This window comes from Piliocolobus tephrosceles, chromosome 15 (genome assembly GCF_002776525.5).
Source record: "Piliocolobus tephrosceles isolate RC106 chromosome 15, ASM277652v3, whole genome shotgun sequence".
Classification (NCBI taxonomy): Eukaryota; Metazoa; Chordata; class Mammalia; order Primates; family Cercopithecidae; genus Piliocolobus; species Piliocolobus tephrosceles.
The window spans coordinates 74,284,136-74,305,776 of record NC_045448.1 but is presented as its reverse complement, the minus strand read 5'-3'; the positions used below and the strand labels follow the sequence as shown (position 1 = coordinate 74,305,776).

Genomic DNA, 21,641 nt, shown 5'->3' with positions numbered 1-21,641 from the left:
TGGGCCTTTAGGATTTCCTGTCAGTCATGCTTGTGTGCAAGGGCCAGTCCAAATGAAGAGTTAAAGCATTTAGTGGAGAATAGGAAACAGGCAAAGTGAGGGTGCAGGAAAAGAGAGATTTGTGTGGATTTTTTGGTTTCTGTGACAAACAATTCGACACACCTATTTTGTATTAACACAACAGACAATTCAATATTTTTTATGTAGCTGATAGTCCAGAACTTCCATGACTTCTGCACACTGAAGAAAATAATCATAATATTTTTTCCATTTTCTCTTATGTCATATTACTTCATTTATGTTATTCATTATTATGTCTGGGTACTTTCTAGCAATCCTATTCTTCCTAAGTCTGGATTTTCTTGTGGCAACTATAACTGAGTTTGTTCTCACCCCAGTATTGTGTCTTTTAGCATATTGAACGTGTAAGCCCAATACAGCTTTTCTAGCTTCTGAAAGATTTATGTTACATTTTGTGTCTTGTCATTTCTGTAGTCATTTGTATCATTTGTAGTTTTGGGCTACTATACATCTATTGCATTTTTTCATAAATTCCAAAAGAATGTTGTATTATTTATTTATTTATTTTTTGATACGGAGTCTTGCTCTGTTGCCCAGGCTGGAGTGCAATGGCACAATCTTGGCTCACTGCAACCTCTGCCTCCCCTGTTGAAGCCATTCTCTTGCCTCAGCCTACCAAGTACCCCGGACTACAGGTATGAGCCAGTACGCCCAGCTAATTTTTGTATTTTTAGTGAGACAGGGTTTTACCATGTTGGCCAGGTTGGTTTCAAACTCCTGGCCTCAAGTGATCTGCCTTCCTCGGCCTCCCAAAGTGCTGGAATTACAGGCATGAGCCACCGTGCCTGGCCATAATATTTTATAATTTAATGTCAGATTTGAATGTGGGCTGGGTGCGGGGGCTCACACCTGTAATCCCAGCTCTTTGGTAGACCGAGGTGGGTGGATGACTTGAGGTCAGGAGTTTAAGACCGGCTGGCCCACTTGGTGAAACCCTGTCTCTACTAAAAATACAAAAATTAGCCAGGTGTGGTGGCACACGCCTGTAGTCCCAGCTACTTGAGAGGCTGAGGCAGGAGAATTCCTTGAACCCAAGAGGCGGAGGTTGCAGTGAGCCGAGATCGCCCCACTGCACTCTAGCCTGGGTGACAGAGAGAGACTCCATCTCAACAACAGCAACAGCAACAACAACAACAACAAATAATTAAATGTTCTTAATTGTAAGTTTGTTATGTTCTGAAAAAAAAACCTGCAATCATAATTACTTACAGTTTAATCTGGAATTTAGTACTCTATTCTATTTCAGAGCTACTATAGAGTATGCTGTCCTTTGTAGCTCCACTTTTAGCAGAATTCAACGTTTTTCTTTTTTTTTTTTCTTTTTTTTCTTTTTTTTTTTTTTGAGACCCAGTCTCTCTCTGCCACCAGGCTGGAGTGCAGTGGCGCTATCTGGGCTCACTGTAACCTCCGCCTCCTGGGTTCAAGCGATTCTCCTGCCTCAGCCTCCTGAGTAGCTGGGACTACAGATGCGTACCACTACCCCCCAGCCAATTTTTTCTATTTTAGTAGAGACAGGGTTTCACCGTGTTAGCCAGGATGGCCTCGATTTCCTGACCTCATGGTCCACTCGCCTCAGCCTCCCAAAGTGCTGGGATTACAGGCGTGAGCCACCGCGCCCGGCCGAATTCAATGTTTTTCTAACGGGTACAGATCTTTATGCTTGAGACTGTGTGGAAACCTTGGAGTTGAGCTCCACTCACAGTTATTTTTTGTATTTGCTAAAACTTAAAATACATTCTTTCCACCTCTAGCATGATACCTGGTGATAGGAACCCAATAAAAGTTTGACTGTGATGGGAGTGTATGTTTGTACATTATTTTTGGAGGGTAATTAGGTAGTATCTTTAAAAATTTTAAGTTTGTATGTGTTTCATTCCAGACATTCTACTTCTAGGAATTTAGATATAGTTGTATATATGTATAAGGATATTCATATTGCAGCATTGTCTGTAATAAGATTTGAAAAGAACCTGAAAACAACTGAAGGTCCATTAATACTGAACTGGCTAAATACATTATGGTACTTTTAATTATGTTACTCATAAGCAATGAAATTCCCTATAGCCATTACAACATAGAATCTATGGGAAAATTGGGAAAATCAGTGTTCAAGGTAGATTGTAGAATATGTACAGTTACTCCTTTTGTATAAAAATAGAGGATATACATATATGTGAAGGTAAATATTTACACACAATATGCCAAATGTGAATGTAAGCACTGGTAAATATCTAAAAGAACACCCAAGGAACCGGGGCGGGGGACGGATCGGGCAGAGGCACTTCCCCGTGCCTCACTGAATTCTGAAGGGTGCAAACATGCCCTTATTGACAAGTGCTACCGGCCTCTGGTTAAAGAGGGCGCTGTAGTCACCAAAGTCCTGTTTACAAATCAGGAGTCCCAGTAAGCCAGCGTGGTTACGCCATCACGACTGGCGGTGGCACATGCGCAATAGCGAGACGCTGGAGCGCTGCGTGGGTGGCTGCCGAGTCTCTTCCGGTCTAGGGTCTTATCCTGGCACTGAGGGCGCCGGACTGGTGCTTTTGGCCAGCTTGGCATTGGGTGGGCGGCTTCTTGGGACCCACATGAGCCAGTGGCATCATCTCCGTAGTGGCTGGGGCCGGGGACGCGACTTTTCGGGACGCTCCTCAGCCAAGAAGAAGGGCGGAAACCACATCCCGGAAAGGTAAATATGTCTTGGTCCCTTGGCGTGGCCTTTCCAGCTCGTGGTTTCTGGGTCTGGGCTTCATCTTTTGTGGTCTCTGCCTGTCACTGTTGCCGTCGCAAGCTTGACTTGTCCGCCCCTTGCTTTGAGGCTTTGACCCTCTGCGCCACCCGCTGTAGCTGAAAGGGGCAATGTGTGTAATGTCCTGTGATTTCTCCATATTCTTGTAAAAGGGAGGTTCTGGTCGTTGCTCTTAGGTAAAATACGGAAGGATTGCTTTAAGGTGGGACTGTTAGTGTTGGGGACACTCCTTAATTCCCAAGATGGAATCTCCTCAGTTCCTTGTTAACGTTGGCACGGAAAGGGTAATGGTTTGAGTTAGGAACCCAGCAGTAGTAGTGCCCTGAGATCTCACATGGAAAGTTGGTTTGTATTGTTTCCAGAAATCACAACGAACATACTTTACTTCCTAACAGGCCTCGTTTGAAATATACTCCTTTATACGTACAAATGATTAATTTTGAGACTTTGCAGGTAGGTGCAGTGAACTATTTTTACTCCTTGCGACCATCCTCCACCATCTCATACCTCAATAAATTCTCTTCATTTTATCTCCTTTTGACTGTCACTTTCTGTCAGTACCCTAATACAGGTCTTGCCTGATCTATTGCAGTTGGGTTCTAATTGCAGTGAATCTTGTTTGTTTTCTTCCAATCTGTTTTTTTGTTTTGTTTTGTTTTTGTTTTTGAGACGGATTTTTGCTCTTTGAGTAGGATGTCTGCCAGGCTGGAGTGCAGTGGTCCAATCTCGGCTCACTGCAACCTCCGCCTCCCGGTTTCAAGCGATTCTCCTGCCTCAGCCTCCCAAGTTGCTGGGATTACAGGCGCCCGCTACCACACCCGGCTAATTTTTTTGTATTTTTAGTAGAGACGAGGTTTCACCATGTGGGTCAGGCTGGTCTTAACTCCTGACCTCAGGTGATCCACCTGCCTCAGCCTCCCAAAGTGCTGGGATTACAGACGTGAGCCACGGCGCCTGGCCAGTTCCTGGCATTATTAAGTGAAGTTCACAGCCCCTCTTCTAGCAGGTTTTCTCTTAAAATATGAACTTGAAGTTTCCTACTAATTGAACTTGATGGCATCAGTCGTATGAAAACTAAAACCATGAAGTGAAATAATTGAATTTAAACTATTTCAGTGAATATGTTTGTATTAATGGCACTTTAGTATCTGGTACTGGGCCAAGTTTAACAGAGATACAGGAGTTCTGGGTATCTCTGGTTTTATATAGGCCTTATTTGAGTTGTACTGTTTTGTTGGCTTGTGTTCGTTTTCATGATGGGGAAACAGGAGGGGGGGGCAGTATAGGTTGTTACTTGGTGCAGTTTAATAAGTGGAGTGGCGAAATGCAAAGCAGAGAGAAGAGAGGACATGTTGTGTGGGCTGTGATTCCCATTTTCAAGAAGTCTATGCAAGGAAACAAGGCTGACATACAATTTGCCTAACAAAAAAATGTATCTAATAGGTGGAAAGACTATCTCCCAGTTGGACAGCGGATGCCTGGGACTCGTTTCATTGCTTTCAAAGTTCCTTTGCAAAAGGTAAGCAAAAATTAATTCAGTATTCTTTCAGGTATCTGAGTTCACCATGCAGAACACTGTTCTCCGCTCTATCACATTCCATTTTCTCTTTTTATAGCAAATACTTTGTAATGACCCCTTTACTATCCTGAAATGAAGTTCATAGGTACGTACAACCTACTTCATATTTTAAACAAAAATACCAATTAACACTCTAACTATAATATAAAAAATAAAATAAAAGTAATTTATAATAAAATAATATTTATTTCAATATATAAATATTTGGACATGACTGCATTAAAAGACATAGAGTAATAGTTGTCTGTGCAATGAATTCAAGAACTACAAATGTAGACTGATCTAGGTGGCTTATATTGCTTTAGTGGTAGGAGTTTCTATAATAGATTTCCAAACAAAACAAAGTATAATCTTCATTTGGTTAATAAGGTGATTATTATCCTGGAAAATTCAATATATATTAATATTGTACAAAAAATACTTTGTGTTTATTTGTGAAATGGAGTTAAGTTCTAAGGCCACGCTAAATATGAACAGCTTTTTATCTATATTAATGTTGAATAGGACATCCAAAAGCAATTCAGGGTGTGGGACACACTTGTAGGACTGTCTTGAATTTGGCAAGTTGTTTAGAATTTGTAACCCTTACCCACTGAATGCCATTGGGACTCCTTTCCTCCCATGGTCACAATCAGAAATATCCCCCAGATCATCAAGGTCAGGATCTCAGTGGGGAAAATCTGAAGATTGTGTTTTTGTTTAAACTAGGAAAGGAATAGGAGGAATAGGAGGGGAAAGCTTTTGACAGCCATAAAAAAGATTCGAGAAGGTGAAGACAAATAATTGTTTTCTAGATTCCATGTCTTATTAGACTTCCCCAGCACAGCTCAGATTAGTATTAGGAGAAGCCCACTTGAAACGTTTTGGGAATTTACTTAATTTGTGACTCATAGATCAGATTTCCTTTTTCAAGTGCTGTATCAGCTTCTCTGCATGTCTGGGCTTAAAAATGAGTCGTTTCAGGCCAGGCCTGTTGGATCATGTTTGTAATCCCAGTGCTTTGGGAGGCAAAGTGGGTGTATCGCTTGAGGCCAGGAGTTTTAGACCAGCCTGGGCAACATTGCGAAACCCTGTCTCTATAAAAAGTACAAAAATAAACCAGGTGTGGTAGTGTGTGCTCGTAGTCTCAGCTGCTCAGGAGGCTGAGGTGGGAGAATCGATTGAGCCCAGGAGGTCAAGGCTGCAGTGAGCCATCATCATGCCACTGTACTCCAGCCTGGGCAACAGAGCAAGACCTTGTCTCCAAAAAGAAGGTGTTGTTGGAGACACAGGGAATTTTTAGGGAAGTGAAACTATTCTGTGTGATACTGTAAGGGTGGATACATAAAAGGGGTTTACATATATTAACATATTTCACAATCCTATGCTGATGAAGTAACGGTAGTACTAATATCTCTTACTGAGTGCTTATTCTGCACTAAGCTCAGAGGATAGATGGTTACAACTAATAAATTATTTTGTAGATAATGAAACAGGCTCAGAAAAGGAAGAATCGAAACTTGAACTTAGTTGTTTCTCTCATTTTTTGTGTGTGTGGCAAAATATACATAACATAATATGTACATACAATGCATAACATAGAATGAGTCATGCATACCTAACCTCTAGACTTTGATAATAACAATGTGTCAAAGTTGGTTCTTCATTTGTAACAAATGGACCACACTGGTATGGAATGTGGATAGTGGGGGAGTCTGGGTGGGGTGGGGAAGGCAAAGTACATGTGGGAACTGTCTGTCCTTTTGGCTCAGTTTTGCTGTGAACCTAACACTGCTCTGAAAACTAGTCTTTTTTTTTTTTTTTTTTTTTGAGATGGCATCTCGCTCTGTCGCCCAGGCTGGAGTGCAGTGGCGTGATCTTGGCTCACTGCAAGCTCTGCCTCCTGGGTTAACGCCATTCTCCTGCCTCAGCCTCCTGAGTAGCTGGAACTACAGGTGCCTGCCACCACACCTGGCTCATTTTTTTGTGTTTTTAGTAGAGATGGGGTTTCACCATATTAGCCAGGATGGTCTGGATCTCCTGACCTCGTGGTCTGCCCGCCTTGGCCTCCCAAAGTGCTGGGATTACAGGCGTGCACCACTGCGCCCAGCCAAACTAGTCTATTTTTTAAAAAGTACATTGCTGACCCCTGAGTAGCCAGACAGATTGAGGGAACAAAGCACAAAGTTCAAAAATAAGCTACATACATAAAAGAATATTCAGCAATGAAAGCCATCCTTCATATATGTAGACATGTAAGAAATATTTATTTGTGGCTGGGCGCGGTGGCTCAAGCCTGTAATCCCAGCACTTTGGGAGGCCGAGACGGGTGGATCACGAGGTCAGAAGATCGAGACCATCCTGGCTAACACGGTGAAACCCCGTCTCTACTAAAAAATACAAAAAACTAGCCGGGCAAGGTGGTGGGCGCCTGTAGTCCCAGCTACTCGGGAGGCTGAGGCAGGAGAATGGCGTAAACCCGGGAGGTGGAGCTTGCAGTGAGCTGAGATCCGGCCACTGCACTGCAGCCGGGGCAACAGAGCGAGACTCCGTCTCAAAAAAAAAAAAAAGAAAGAAATATTTATTTGTGAGGCAGAGACAGGAGGATTGCTTGAGCTCAGAAGTTTGAGATCAGCCTGGGCTACATGGCAAGACGGCAAGACCCTATCTCTGTTTTTTTTTTTTTTTTTTTTTTTTGAGATGAAGCCTTGCTCTGTCACCCAGGCTGGAGTGCAGTGGCGCAATCTCGGCTCACTGCAAGCTCCGCCTCCTGGGTTCGTGCCATTCTCCTGCCTCAGCCTCTGGGTAGCTGGGACTACAGGCTCCCCCCACCATGCCCGGCTAATTTTTTGTATTTTTAGTAGAGATGGGGTTTCACTGTGTTAGCCAGGATGGTCTCGATCTCCTGACCTCGTGATCCTCCTGCCTCCTAAAGTGCTGGGATTACCGGCATGAGCCACTGCGCCCGGCCAACCCTCTCTCTTAAAAAAAAAAAAAAAAAGGCCATGTGTGGTGGTTCATGCTTGTAGTCCCAGCTACTTGGGAGGCTGACGTGGGAGGATTGCTTGAACCCGGGAGGTGGAGGCTGCAATAAGCCATGTTTGTGTCACTGCACTCCAACCTGGATGACAGAGCAACACCCCGTTTCAAAAAGAATGAAAGAAAGAAAAGATATATTTATAAGCACTAAATATGATAGGCATTCCACTTGGACCTGGAGATACAGTGGTGAATAAAATCTGAGTGTTTGCAGTCTGATTAGGAGACCAACATGAAACAAATACAGAAATACATATATAGAAGTGGGCTTATTTTTTTCTTTCTGACCACTCGGGAAGAAAGGATTGTTATAACATACCTTCTGTGTTCCAGGAGAATGGAAACTTTCCTTTGAATCTCGTTATATGTTAGCATCACAGGACTTGAATAAATGCCTAATGCAGTGCAGGATCTTAAGCACATGTTTGCTCTTGTTTCATTCTCTCTGACAGAGTTTTGAAAAGAAACTTGCTCCAGAAGAATGCTTTTCCCCTTTGGATCTTTTTAACAAAATCCGAGAACAAAATGAAGAACTTGGACTGATTATTGATTTAACATATACTCAACGCTATTATAAACCGGAGGTAAGTGGAACCCTTCATTGAAAAGAACGTTCTTCATTCTGATCCTGAAATAATTTATAGTAATTAAGTAATAATTCAGTAATCATCTTGTGCTAATGTGAAGCCTGGCCTTCTTTGATGGGTAGTAAGTTTAAAAGAGAACCAAGTGATTTCTTTAATTACATGTTTTTAATTGCTGTCTCAAATGAAATTGAAGACATGAATTGAACTAAAATATTTGGCAGTAGGCTCTGTGTGTGCCTAAGAAATTCCATAAGCTTCCATATTCTATATTTTGAAAATGAAGTAAACTTATTAATACTAGCAGTGGCCTGGAGGAAAGAAAGGAATATCCAATATTTCTTAGCAGTTATTTTAGGCCATTGCCTGAGCATGTGTAAGCATCATGTAAAAGAAAGTTTTCAAAGTTTATAATTTCTTTTCCCAGTATCTGTTGATACAATACAGAGATTCATATGTTCTGTTGGCCCCGTTTAGCATCTTGGTGTGAAAGAATGATCCTTCTGACCAGTTCCATGGCTTTTGGAAACAGTAACATCTAATATTTGTTAATATTTGTACAGCAGTTTGCCATTTAAAAAGTACTTTCAGCCAGATGCGGTGACTCATACCTATAATCCCAGCACTTTGGGAGGCTGAGGCGGTGGATCACCTGAGGTCAGGAGTTCGAGACCAGCCTGGCCAACATGGTGAAACCCCGTCTCCATTAAAAATTCAAAAAAATTAGCCAGGTGTGGGTGGCATGTGCCTGTAATCTCAGCTACTGGGGAGGCTGAGGCAGGAGAATCTCTTGAACCTGGGAAGCAGAGGTTGCAGTGAGCCAAGATCATGCCACTGCATGACAGCCTGGGGTCAGAGCAAGACTCCATCTCAAAAAAAAAAAAAGTGCTTTCACATGTATTAACTTAGTTAATCCTCTCAACAATCCTGTGCTGATAAAGTAGCAGTTGTACTAATATCGCCTATTGAGTGCTTTTTCTTTGCTAAGCTCAGAGGATAAAATGGTTACAATTAATACATAATTTTACAGAAGATAAAACAGACTCGAAAAAGGATGACTCAAAACTTGAATGTAGTTATTTCTCTCTTTTTTTAATTGAAGCACAAATGGAGGCCCTATCTTTGGAGAGTTGGAGCTTCTTAGATTGTCTCGAGTCCTTTTGATACAACCCTAGTAACCTTTGATCACTCTTTTTTTGCTATTTATATGAAAAAAATTCCAGGCTTATCTTGTACATTTCCTGTCCTACCCTGAACTCAGCCATTTTCCCAAGGAGCTCTGATTCCTGTTTGGTGGGAATGCTATTTAAAGATTAGAGTGGGTGCTAGAGGTGCTCAGTGCTCCTAGGCTCATTGTTACTAGTCTTTTTCTGTGGATGGTGCTAAGAAATATGTTTGTTTTTAAAGTACATCATGAGTTCATGCTGATACTTTCCCTTTGAACTCAGAACTTCAGTTCTAAAAGAACTGAAAGCAAGGATTTAAACAAATACTTGTACACCAGTGTTCACAGCAGCATTTTTCACAATGGCCAAAAGGTGGAAACAACCCAAGTGTCCATCAGTAGGTGAATGGATACACAAAACAGTATATGCACACAATGGAATATCATTCAGCCATAAAAAAGAATAAATTTAATACATGCTACAATATGGATGAACCCTACAAACATGCTTAGTGAAATAAACCAGACACAGAGGGACAAATATATGATTCCACTTTTACAAAGTACCTAGAATAGACTAATTCACAGAGACAGAAAACAGACTAAAGGATCTACGAAGTGGGAAGAAAAGGGAATTACAGTTTAATGGTCAGAGTCTTTTTGTCGGGGATGATGAAAAAGTTTTGGGTATAGACAGTGGTGATGGTTACACAATACTGTGAATGTAATGCCACTGAACTATACCACACTTATGGATGGTTAAAATGATTTTCACTTAGCCTCTTCTGTCTTTTATCTGTATCTACTTTTCTCCCACCCCAAGAATATCAGTTCTCAATAGTGCCTGGAATTCCTTCTATCTCACAATTCAAATCCAAGTTCTTCTGACTCTATTCTCAGCTCTTCTACTTAAATCATAGCTGCTTTATGAAGGCACGGGCCCTTGAATTGTAAAATATTAAATGGAACTGTTTATATAATTTATAGTTAAATTTGCATTCATTCATATGGAATTTGCTTTCAATTTTGTATACCTATTGACTATTATGTAGTTTTATTGAAAATGAAGTGATACTTTCTGGTTGAAGTCAGTGTTGGAAAAAATAGCTCTTTTATCAGAATTGCGTATTCTGATATTGGCATATTAAGTTTGTTATAATCTCTTGGCTTATATTCTGGGTCCCCTAATTACTCTTTAATTATTTTTCTACAAATGAAATAATGCACATCTTTTATGGTTTTGCTTTATAGGATTTGCCAGAATCTGTTCCTTACTTAAAAATATTTACAGTTGGACATCAAGTGCCTGATGACGAGACTATTTTTAAATTCAAACACGCTGTTAATGGGTTTTTGAAAGAAAATAAAGATAATGGTGAGTTTTTGTTCTTATCTGAACCGTGGTGTGCATTATGAATGAGGTTGGGGATTTTTGGTATTTTTTGTGGCTCTAACCTTTGACCCATTATATATGGTGCTAAGATGATCAAAATGTGAGGTGGTGCTAATAGGGTAAGATGTTTTTCCTTTTGTTGATCACAAATAATTTAACTTGCTTTGGAAAGTTACATTAGTTTTAGTGCAAAATATGAACTGAAGAACTGAACTAGCTCATCTTTCTCTCTTTTTTAATTTGAATGGGAAATATACAATAAAATTAAAATGTTGTTTTTGTCTTGTATGTTTGTTAAGAAGTGAGAGGTAGAAGAAAAGATTTAAAAACTCTGAGTCTTAGAGTTATGTGAAAGAGACAAGAAAGGGCAAAGATTAGGAATGGGACAGACGCAAAACAAGAAAGAGTGCACCAGTGAAATTGCCCCTTTGTCATATGTATTTAAGATATTTCTGCTGTTTTTCTGCTTTGAGTACAGATGGGGAAGGATACCACCACCTTTTATTCTTCACACGGGAGAACTTAAGCCAAAGGCTGGTGCTTTCTTGTTCCTGCTTTAAGATTTACCTTACTCTTTTAAAAATAGAACTTAATAGGTTCTTTATCTTAAGGATCCAGTTGCCTTTTTCTGGTATCTACCTGCCAGAAAGAACATGATATTTGCCATATTTTAAGACTGAAGAAGCTTTTATCTTTGGAAAGCCACTGACACCCACAGGACAAAGGCTGCATTTGTCTTCTTTCCAAATTTAGCTTGAGGAGTGTACATTTTATTACATAAATCTGACAGTAAATACTCCTTTTTAAAAAATGTGATGGAGTAGTGGAGAAAGAATAGAGACAGAGGTGGGAAGATAGGGAATGGAAGGTGAGAGATAGAGACTGGATCAGTGGGTTTGAAGATCACATTTCAAATTGTAACCCACTCACTCACTTAATGTAGACACTAGCTTTTAATTATGTTAAACCTTGTCGCAGATCTTCCCCTGTACTTTAACTTTAAAACTTGAGAGGTTTGGCTTTCTCATTTGTATAAGCTGTCGTCACAGAAATACTACCTTTTAAGATATGAGGGTATAGCTGATGGCCTATTCACTGCTTCCAGGCTCTTGTGTGTGAAATTTTTATATAGCACTTCATTTGTTCTGTGAGGGCAAGGAGGTCCTTATGAATACATGAGAACACATTTTTAAATCTTAGTTCACATGTTACACTGATTGTAGTCAGTTGGATAGACTGAACTCCATGTTGGTCTTCTGCTGAATTGTGCTGACTGTCTAAGTCTTGCAGTACCCACTACCATAGCAGGTTTGGGACCTTGTTTGTAATCAGTTTTAGCTACCTCTGCTATAGATCCCTTCCCACAGATACCAGGCTCACTGATAAAAAGAGGACACTACATTTTCCACTCTCTTCTAGAACTAGTAGGGACTGAGAAAATAAATTGATTCAGTAAACACTGAGATCCTTTTAGATTTGTTGTTAGAGCATGAAGACACGTAAGTGATAGCAGTCTTTGTTTTTTATTATAGCAGTTCACAGTTATCTAGGAAAATAAACATGTGGCTTAAGTGCATGTGGCTTAAGACGTGGGTTAATTATAGAACAAAAAAGCCGGGCGCGGTGGCTCATGCCTGTAATCCCGGCACTTTGGGAGGCGGAGGCGAGGGGGGCGGATCGTAAGGTCAGGAGATCAAGACCATCCTGGCTAACACTGTGAAACCCCATCACTACTAAAAATACAAAAAAAAAAAAAAAATTAGCCGGACATGGTGGTGGGCACCTGTAGTCCCAGCTACTCGGGAGGCTGAGGCAGGAGAATGGCGTGAACCTGGGAGGCGGTGCTTGCAGTAAGCCGAGATCACACCACTGCACTCCAGCCTGGGCGACAGAGCAAGACTCCGTCTCGGGGAAAAAAAAAAAAGAACAAAAAAGACAGTTCATCATAATAAAAGAATAAATTAAGTGCAATGAGAATATAGAGGAGAGATTGAGGAAGGCCTGACAGGATACAACATTCGAGCTGCAGGGACGAGAATTTTGCCAGGATGAGAAAAGGATAGCCCAGTTTTGGGGATTAGGCACAAAAGGCACAGGGCTTAAAGCCATGGAGATGCAGCCTCTTGTGTGACTAGAAGATAGTGTGAAAAGGCATGGAATTCATCTGTACATTTTCAACAAATAATTGTGTAACCTATGTTGAAGTCACTTTTCTAAAAAGTGGAAATAGAACAAAGTCCTTGCCCTTATATACTTTACGTTCTAGTGGGGGAGAGAAATAACCTAATAAATATATGGAATATATATGGTGATAAGTGCTTTGGAGAATAACAAAACACGATAAAGGGGTGAGGGAAGAGGTGCGTGATTAGGAAGGCCTCTTTATGAAGATGTCATTTGAGCAGAACCTTAAAGGAAATAATGAACCAAGCCATTGAGTGTCTGGGGAGGAGTGTTCTAAGGCAGAAGGAACAGCAGGTGCAAAGTCCCTGAGGCATGACTATGCTAGGCATGTTTGAGGAATGTTAAAGAGCCCAGTGTGGCTGGAGTGGAGTGAGTGAGGGTAAGAGCAGGAGAAACGGGATCAGAGAGGTTGGGGGTGGGCAGAAGAGAGGTGGATCATATAGACCCTTGTAAATCATAGTTAGGATCATTGTGAACTTAGATCAGTTGGAAAGACAGATTGATATCAGTTTATGAAGGATTCTAAATGCCATGCTAAATTTGGGCTTCATGTTATGCTAAATTGAGATTTTTAAGCAAAAACAACCCAGCCAGGCTTATGTTTTAGAAAGGTAACATCTGCCATATGGAGGATCGGTTGAGATAGAAGTAGGGAGATTAGTTTGTTGTAGTAATCCAGGCAGGCAATGATGAGTGCCTTCTTTTTTCTTTTTTTTTTTTGAGATGGAGTTTCACTGTACCGAGGCTAGAGTGTGGTAGCACCATGTCGGCTCACTGCAACCTCCATTTCCTGGGTTCAAGCAATTTTCCTGCCTCAGCCTCCCGAGTAGCTGGGATTACAGGCGCCCACCACCATACACCTGGCTAGTTTTTATATTTTTAGTAGAGATGGGGTTTCACCATATTGGCCAGGCTGGTCTCAAACTCCTGACCTCAGGTGATCCACCCACTTTGGCCTCCCAAAGTGCCGGGATTACAGGCGTGAGCCACTGCGCCCAGTCGAGTGCCTTCTTTTTTTTATTTTATTTATTTTTTGAGTATCTGGGATTACAGGCACCTGCCACAATACCCAGCTAATTTTTTGTACTTTAGTAGAGATGTGGTTTCGCCATGTTGGCCAGGCTGGAAAGTGCTGGGATTACAGGCGTGAGTCACCACACCTGACTGATGAGTGCCTTCTTTATCAGACGCTACCTAGTCACGGACACAGATTTTGCAAAGATAAACTACATGTTTTTTTATTTACTTATATAATTTTTTAATAGGCTGGACTAAGAAATACTGCGGTATAATGTAATCTTAGACTTGATTCTAGTCTTGTATTGTTTGCCTGCTTTAACTTACATCTCCAAGCCTTGCCTTTTCATTGTAAAATGTGAATAGTACTATTTACCTGAGTGCTTCACAGAGCAAGTAGACCTGTGGCATGTGTGGAGCACTGAACAAGAGAAGGAATAGAAGTTCTTTGGGAACTCAAGAGTACTATGGAAACTGTCCTTAATATTCAATATCAAGAGTGAAGGCATTTCATCTGTTTCATTCAGAAACAAATTTCATTCTTCTCTTAGCCTGTTGTTGCCTTCACTCCCTTTTTGTGTAATTAAATCAGTTGCTGATGGGCATTCTGTTTTAAGATAGATGGGTTTGTCTCATTGCAGTTTTAGCTGTTAGTGTCTGACCAGGCCTGCAGTTTACATCATTGAGTCTAACTGGGACTATGCAAAGTTTCCCAGAAGCAGTGAGTTTTGGCTTTCTGTTAGATGATTCTTTATAGTATGTTCCTAGAAAAAACAATTCCTCTTGAGAGTTATTCATTTTCAGGGCAGTGATAATGTTATACACTTGTGTATCTACTTTAGTTACTTAAACCTGTATTTTCTTTTTATAGACAAACTTATTGGTGTCCACTGTACTCATGGTTTAAACAGGACCGGCTACCTTATTTGCAGGTAAGTTGCCAACCCCAGAGGCAGACCATTTTACAGTTGTTTTTGTCTGTTTACAATGGTAATGTAAGCTTGTTGTAAAAAATGCAACCGGTATAGAAATATGTGAAGTAGAAGGCAATCTTGCTCCCCACCCAGAGATTACCACCATTAATAATTTAGTACACATCTTTTCAGACTCTAAAAATGCAGATACAAGCATACATGTTATTGAATGGTATAATAGTTAGACATTCTGTTTTTTAATTTAATACGTGATAGACATTTTTCTATGAAAATACTTGGACGACTCATTCTTTCTAAGAACTGCATTGTTCTTTGCATACCGATGAACACAAAAGTCAGAAGTTTTTGATATTATAAAACATTGAAGTAGTGAACATTTATATGTAAATATTTTTGAATACATATGCCATAGCCCCGGAGGTAATTTCACTCAAAGTAGAATTTCTGAATCAAATAGTATGTGTCCTTATGCTTTTTATATATGTTGCCACACTGGACTGAGTTATGTTTGTTCATTCAGAAAATATCTCCTGAGCATCTGTTATGTGTAGGCACTGTGCTGGGTGCTAGCAAAGAGACTTTAGCTGCCCTTTGTGCATCCTAACAGTCTAGGGAGGGAGTAGATATTAAAGAATCACACACATGCCTATAGAATTACAACTCCAACAAGTGCTGAGAAAGAGAGTGATGTGGTACAATGAGAGCGTAGAATATGGAGGATTTGACTTCAACAAGAGGGCTAGAAGTTTCTGTGGGAAGGTCTGAGCAAATATCTGAAGTATGAGTAGGTGTTAACCAGGTAGGGATGTCGTGGAGAGAATTCTGAACATAAGGATCAGCAGAGACCATGTAACAGGAAAACATACTGTGTTGGAGGAGCTGGCCAGGGAGACTGGGCCATGGGAGTAGTATGGCATTAAAATGGAGCTGGAAATATGGGTAGAAGCTAAAACCATGCAGAGCTATGTTTAGGGTTTTAGTCACTACCTTAAGAGCAAGAGAAAACCATTGAATTTTTTTTATTGGGAATGAGTGTGGGGAATATATACAAATTTGTATTTTCAACCTATCATTTTGCTGTTGAGTGGAGAATACACTGCAGAGGGAAAGAGGTAGAAGCAAGGAGACAAGTTGGGAGGTGTTTGTAGGAATTGAGGCATAGTGGTGGATTGGACCAGGGCATGGTGGTCATTTTGGTGGAAAGATACAGATATATTCTATAGAGATATTTAGGTAATACTGTTGTCAGGAGTTGGTGGTGAACTGAAGATGAGAGTATGGAAGAAGTGGCTGACAGTGATGGTGACTTCCAAGTTTCTGGCCCATTCTGTTGGTTATACAGTATTTTTTAGATATAATGTTAATATTTTTCCCAATTTGTCTTTTGTTTGTTGTTGGTTTCTGATAAATACTCTGTCATGTTAAGGAAGTCTTTATTTTTAGTGTATAAAGTGTTTTGAGAAAAAATGATTCTGCATTTTCTTTCCTTTTGTTTATTAAATTACATTAATGTAAATAAATATATAAATAGATTTTCTGGAGTTGGGTCATTCTTGCATTCTTGAAAAATGTCTTTTTGTGGTCATGGTATGTCGTTCTTTAATAACTGCTGGATTCGATGTGCTGATATTTTCTTAGGATTTTTGTATCTATGTCTGTAAGTTGAAATTGGACCTTTTTTGAAAAAACTTGATTTTTTTCTTTTCGTATATATAAATGACCCAAATTATGTTGTTTTGTTAGATATTTGATTGATGTAGAAGGCATGAGGCCAGATGATGCAATTGAATGTAAGTATGAGGGTTGTCACTATTTTTCCCTTTTTATTAAAGTTAAAGGTGGAAATGTAGAAGAATTTCTCAAATTTTGGAAAAAAAGAAGTTTGTAATTCGTTTGTTCCAGTATAAGATAGTCTTGCCAAAAGTCTATAGATGTATGTGGAAGTAGTGAGACATAACAGCTTGAATAGTGAATTTCAGCTTAATTTGCTTTTTCTGGAAAGATTTGCTTTTTGTAGTTATTTCTAACAGTTTATCCTCTCCTCAGTATTCAATAGGTGCCGGGGACATTGCTTAGAAAGACAAAACTACATTGAAGACCTTCAGAATGGTCCTATCAGAAAGTAAGTCTTATGTTACATATGTGAGATTTGTGGGTCAGGGAGATCTCTTTTTATATAATTTAAGTTGCATATATCCATTCTTCTGGTAGCTTGTTTATTTGTGGGGGAGACGTAAACAAACAGGAATGGGAGAAGGAAGAAATTGTTATTTTCATATGGCAATGTATAGTCACTAAATTGACTACTAAATTTGGAAACCAGTAATATTGTGTGGAAATATTCTCTTTAAGGAATTGGAATTCCAGTGTATCCAGGTCAAGTTTTGAAGACTCAGTACATCTCATGCAACCAGTCCACACCATGAATAAGCCTGTTAAACGAGGACCTAGGTATAATCTACATCAGATCCAGGGTCACTCAACTCCTCGACATTTCCACACCCAGACCCAAAATTTGCAACAATCAGTCAGGTACCTCTCTCTGCTGTCCATTTTCTAGAATTGAGATAGAAATTAATACTATAACTAATGAAAACATGTTATGATACTGATGAGGAATTATTTTTTTCTCTTTTTTTGGAGATAGAGTCTTGCTCTGTCGTCCAGGCTGGAGTACGGTGGTGCAGTCTTGGCTCACTGCAACCTCCATCTCCTGAGTTTAAGCAATTCTCCTGCCTCAGCCTCCTGAGTAGCCGGAACTACAGGCACCCGCCACCATGCTCGGCTAATTTTTTGTATTTTTAGTAGAGATGGGGTTTCACCGTGTTAGCCAGGATGGTCTTGATCTCCTGACCCTGTGATCCACCTGCCTCAGCCTTCCAAAGTGCTGGGATTATAGGTGTGAGCCACCGCACCCGGCTGATAAGGAATTCTTGCTAATCAGTTTGAACCAGGAGATATCATTCTGCTCTGTATTTTGCATTTAGCACTGGAAAATCAGTTACAGGACAGGGAATATGTGACTTTTCAGAGGCAACTCGGAAAGGGACTTAGAAGTTTTCATTGATTTTAAACTTATGCCAAGAGTTTGATGTGGCTATCGAAAAGGATCTTACATTCTTAGGCTACATTCATGTAGTATAGTTTTTAGAGTAAGGAAGATTGTTATTTAAGGAGTTGATATGAATTATAAGAAAAATAATAAAATCCTAATAGAGAAATTGCAAAGGATCTGAACGGATAAACAGCAAAAGTATTTTCACTTGGAAAATAGGGAAAGCCTCAGTATGGTTAAAGCGGTACATTAGTATGAGTTCTCCAGAATGATAGAACCAGTAGGATGGATGGATGAATGGATGATGGATGAATGGATGGATGGATGGATAGATGGATGGATAGATGGGTGGGTGGATGGATGGGAGGAGGGGCTTTTTAATTCAGAGTATCAGCTTATGCACTTATGAAAGCTGAGAAGTTTCATAGTAGGCTGTCTGCAAACTGGAGAACCAGGGAAGCTGGTAGCATTCTGTCCAACTCAGAAGGCCTCAGAGCCAGGGAAGCCAGTGGAGTAACTCTCAATGCAAGGCTGAAGGCCTGGGAATCTGGTAAAGGTTGGAGGACACTGGTGTGAGTCCTCAAGTCCAAAGGCCATGAAGCCTGGAGTTCTGATGTCCAAGAGTAGGAGAAGGTAAGGTATTCCACCTCCAGGAGAGAGCGCAATTTGCCTTTCCTCTGCCTTTTTGTTCTTTCCAGGCCCCCAGCCTGTTGGGTGGTACCTACCCATACTAAGGGTGGATCCTCCCACCTACTCACACACCAGTATCCTCTGGGCACACCCTCACAGACACTCCCAGAAATAATACTTTACCAGCTATCTAGGTATCTCTTAACCCAGTCAAGTTGGCACCTAAAATTAACCATCACAAATGGCAAGATATTATTCTTTGCCTATTAATTTAGCAACAGTTTTGTTTGTTTGTTTTTGGAGACGGAGTCTCACTCTGTCACCCAGACTGGAGTGCAGTGGTGCAATCTTGGCTCACTGCAACCTCCACCTCCCAGGTTCAAGCAGTTCTCCTGCTTCAGCCTCCCGAGTAGCTGGGATTACAGGCACCACCACCACGCCCAGCTAATTTTTGTATTTTCGTACAGATGGGGGTTTCACCATGTTGGCCAGGCTGGTCTTGAACTCCTGACCTCAGGTGATCCGCCTGCCTCAGCCTCCCAAAGTGCTGGGATTACAAGCATGAGCCACCTCGCCCAGCCAGTTTCACAACAGTTTTTGATAAGCACTCCATTGTAGTGGTTGTCAGGCTGGACCTGGATTTGCATCTTGGCTCTGTTACTTGCCTGCTTTGTGATCTTGGATAAGATACTTAGCCTATCTACATTTACATTTTCCCATCAGTGAGATAGATATTTTAATAATACATACCCCATAGTGGTTGTTACTGACAGTTAACATGAATTTAAACAGTTTGGCACATTGTAAACACTTTCAAAAATACATTGCCATTTTTAGGCCAGGCTCATTGGCTCACACCTGTAATCCCAGCACTTAGGGAGGCCGAGGTGGGAGGACTGCTTGAGCCCAGGAGTTTCAGACCACGCTGGGCAACATGCTGGAATCCTGTTTTTGTTAAAAAAAGGAAAAAAAAAAACCTTAAAAAAAATTGACATTTTAAAAAGATGGAAACAAACATTTCAAAAACATGTTGCTTGCAGCATTGAAAATTGGCATAAGCCTTTTGAAGCACAATTTCAAGAACCATAAAAATACTTTACCTAGTGATTTCATTCTGAGACTAAGGAAATACTTCAAAATACAGAAAAAACTATATTAATCATTCAGCACATTTCTCAAACTTCCTACCGTGTGTCAGATGCTGGGCTAGCTGAGGATACAGTAGTATATGTTTTGCAATGTTAATCCCAGCATTATTTGTGGTTGTGGAAAAACTTGTAACTGCTGTATTTCTAACAGTGGAGAATGTAGCTAAATAATTATATCCATACTGTAACATTTTATAAAGCCACTGAAAGTGTTAGCTCATTTATGATAAGTGAAAATAATAGGCTGTGATTCAACAGTCAGAAAAAGATGCTAGGGAAAAGAACAAAAGGAAATACTAACTAATTGAATTATAGTAAGTGGGATTGAGGGCTCTGCAGTGGGGGGTTAGTTTTTCTTTTCTCAGATTTCCAAATTTTCTTTTTCGAGACGGAATTTTGCTCTTGTTGCCCAGGCTGGAGTGTAATGGTGTGATCTTAGCTCACCGCAACCTCCACCTCCCAGGTTCAAACGATTCTCCTGCCTCAGCCTCCCAAGTAGCTGGGATTACAGGCGCCTACCACCACACCCAGCTAACTTTATAATTTTATTTGAGACGGGGTTTCTCCATGTTGGTCAGGCTGGTCTCGAACTCCCAACCTCAGGTGATTCGCCTGCCTTGGCCTCCCAAAGTGCTTGGATTACAGGTGTGAGCCACCATACCCAGCCCCAAATTTTCTTTTGTATAATTATATGAGATTTTCTGATCTTGCTTTTGAAACAAGTAAATTTAAATCCTAATTTTTCAAATATGTAGCATGCTTAAAGTTTTTCACACTTTATAATTAATGTATGTATGTTTATAAAGTGGAAGCAGCTGTTTTCAGTACTAAATAGCTTATTCTGTCTTATGTCAACCCTGCCAGACTTTGGGAGAGAAAGTATTTGATTAGATGGGCATGCATGTATCTCTGTAGGGAAAGGTGGAAAGGCTTCTGGGAATCCACAGTGTGCCAGGGCGTAGGAAATTGAAATGTATTTTCTTAATTTAGCTTCATAACAGCTCGTGAAGGTGAAAAGTATTATTGGCCCCATTTTATAAAGAACTTGGTGAAATAAAAATTAAGTATTTTATCTGCTAAGGTCACACAGGTAGAAAACAGTAGAATATATATTATTTTGTAAATTTATAAATTTAAAGTATTTTATGAAAATATACATTTAAAATAAATAAAAATTATTGTACTAATCCTAGTAATGGCTTATTACTTTTTGTTTTGCTTTAAGAAAATTTTCACAGAATCCACATGTTTACCAGAGAGGCCATCTCCCTCCTCCTGGTCCTCCTGGAGAGGACTGTTCACGCAGGAGGTACTCTTGGAATGTGAAGCCCAATGCCAGTCTGGCAGCCCAGGATAGAAGAAGGTGGTATCCTGACAATTACTCTGGACTCTGCTATCCAGCCTATTGGGAATGGACCCAGTGATACAAACCTGTCCTGGAATTCTACCTAGAGACCAGAGCTGGCCTGAATATTACTGGTGTGACTTTAATTAGTTCAGGTCTAATCAGGTTTCTTTATTGTTCCCTTATGTGTTCAAGCTTAAGGAAAAATTGCACTGCTGTTTACCTCTTTGCTGATAAATTTGCAGTAATTACAGCATTGCAGGAAAAAAAAAAATCTGTTATTCCAGTCTTAAATTTTTCTAAAGGAAGACAGTATTTTAGAACTAAAGCGTTAAGAACTTCCCTTGCAAATTATTTTTTAAAATTCTATCTTGTTTTTCTGTGTATTTCTTTCTGACTAGACTTGTGATATGCGTGTGTTTATGTACAGAAATTTTTAGTGTTTTTGTTATGTTCTGTTACTGACCCAAAGGCCATCTTTATTTTCTATAACTGTTCAAAATTTATATTAAAATCTATGTAGGAGATAATTTCTTTAGAACCTAGTTACTACCTGTAATTAGTTGTGGTATTTTTGTGTTTAGATATTTCTGTGTTTGGCAGTCAGTTGTGGGATTTGACCAACTTCTTTGACTGAATTGTCAGATACACCGTCTCACACAGGAACGGATGAACTTTTAGGGATTGTCAATTGAGCAAGAGAGACTGACTGATAAACCAGATTGCTGGTTTATTCAGTTATAGTGAGTGAGTTACTTGAC

The 21,641-nt window shown here is 40.1% G+C and overlaps 1 protein-coding gene across 1 annotated transcript; it reads left to right on the top strand.

The window, feature by feature from the left end:
• Positions 1-2,488: 2,488 nt before the first annotated feature.
• On the top strand, positions 2,489-21,425 carry DUSP11 (dual specificity phosphatase 11). Its single transcript, XM_023224033.2, has 9 exons — positions 2,489-2,767; positions 4,271-4,346; positions 7,877-8,008; positions 10,425-10,548; positions 14,639-14,699; positions 16,446-16,492; positions 16,749-16,824; positions 17,055-17,234; positions 20,761-21,425. Exons 1-9 carry the CDS (start codon positions 2,526-2,528, stop codon positions 20,957-20,959), a joined length of 1,137 nt encoding a protein of 378 aa, XP_023079801.1. The 5' UTR covers positions 2,489-2,525; the 3' UTR covers positions 20,960-21,425.
• Positions 21,426-21,641: the final 216 nt, after the last annotated feature.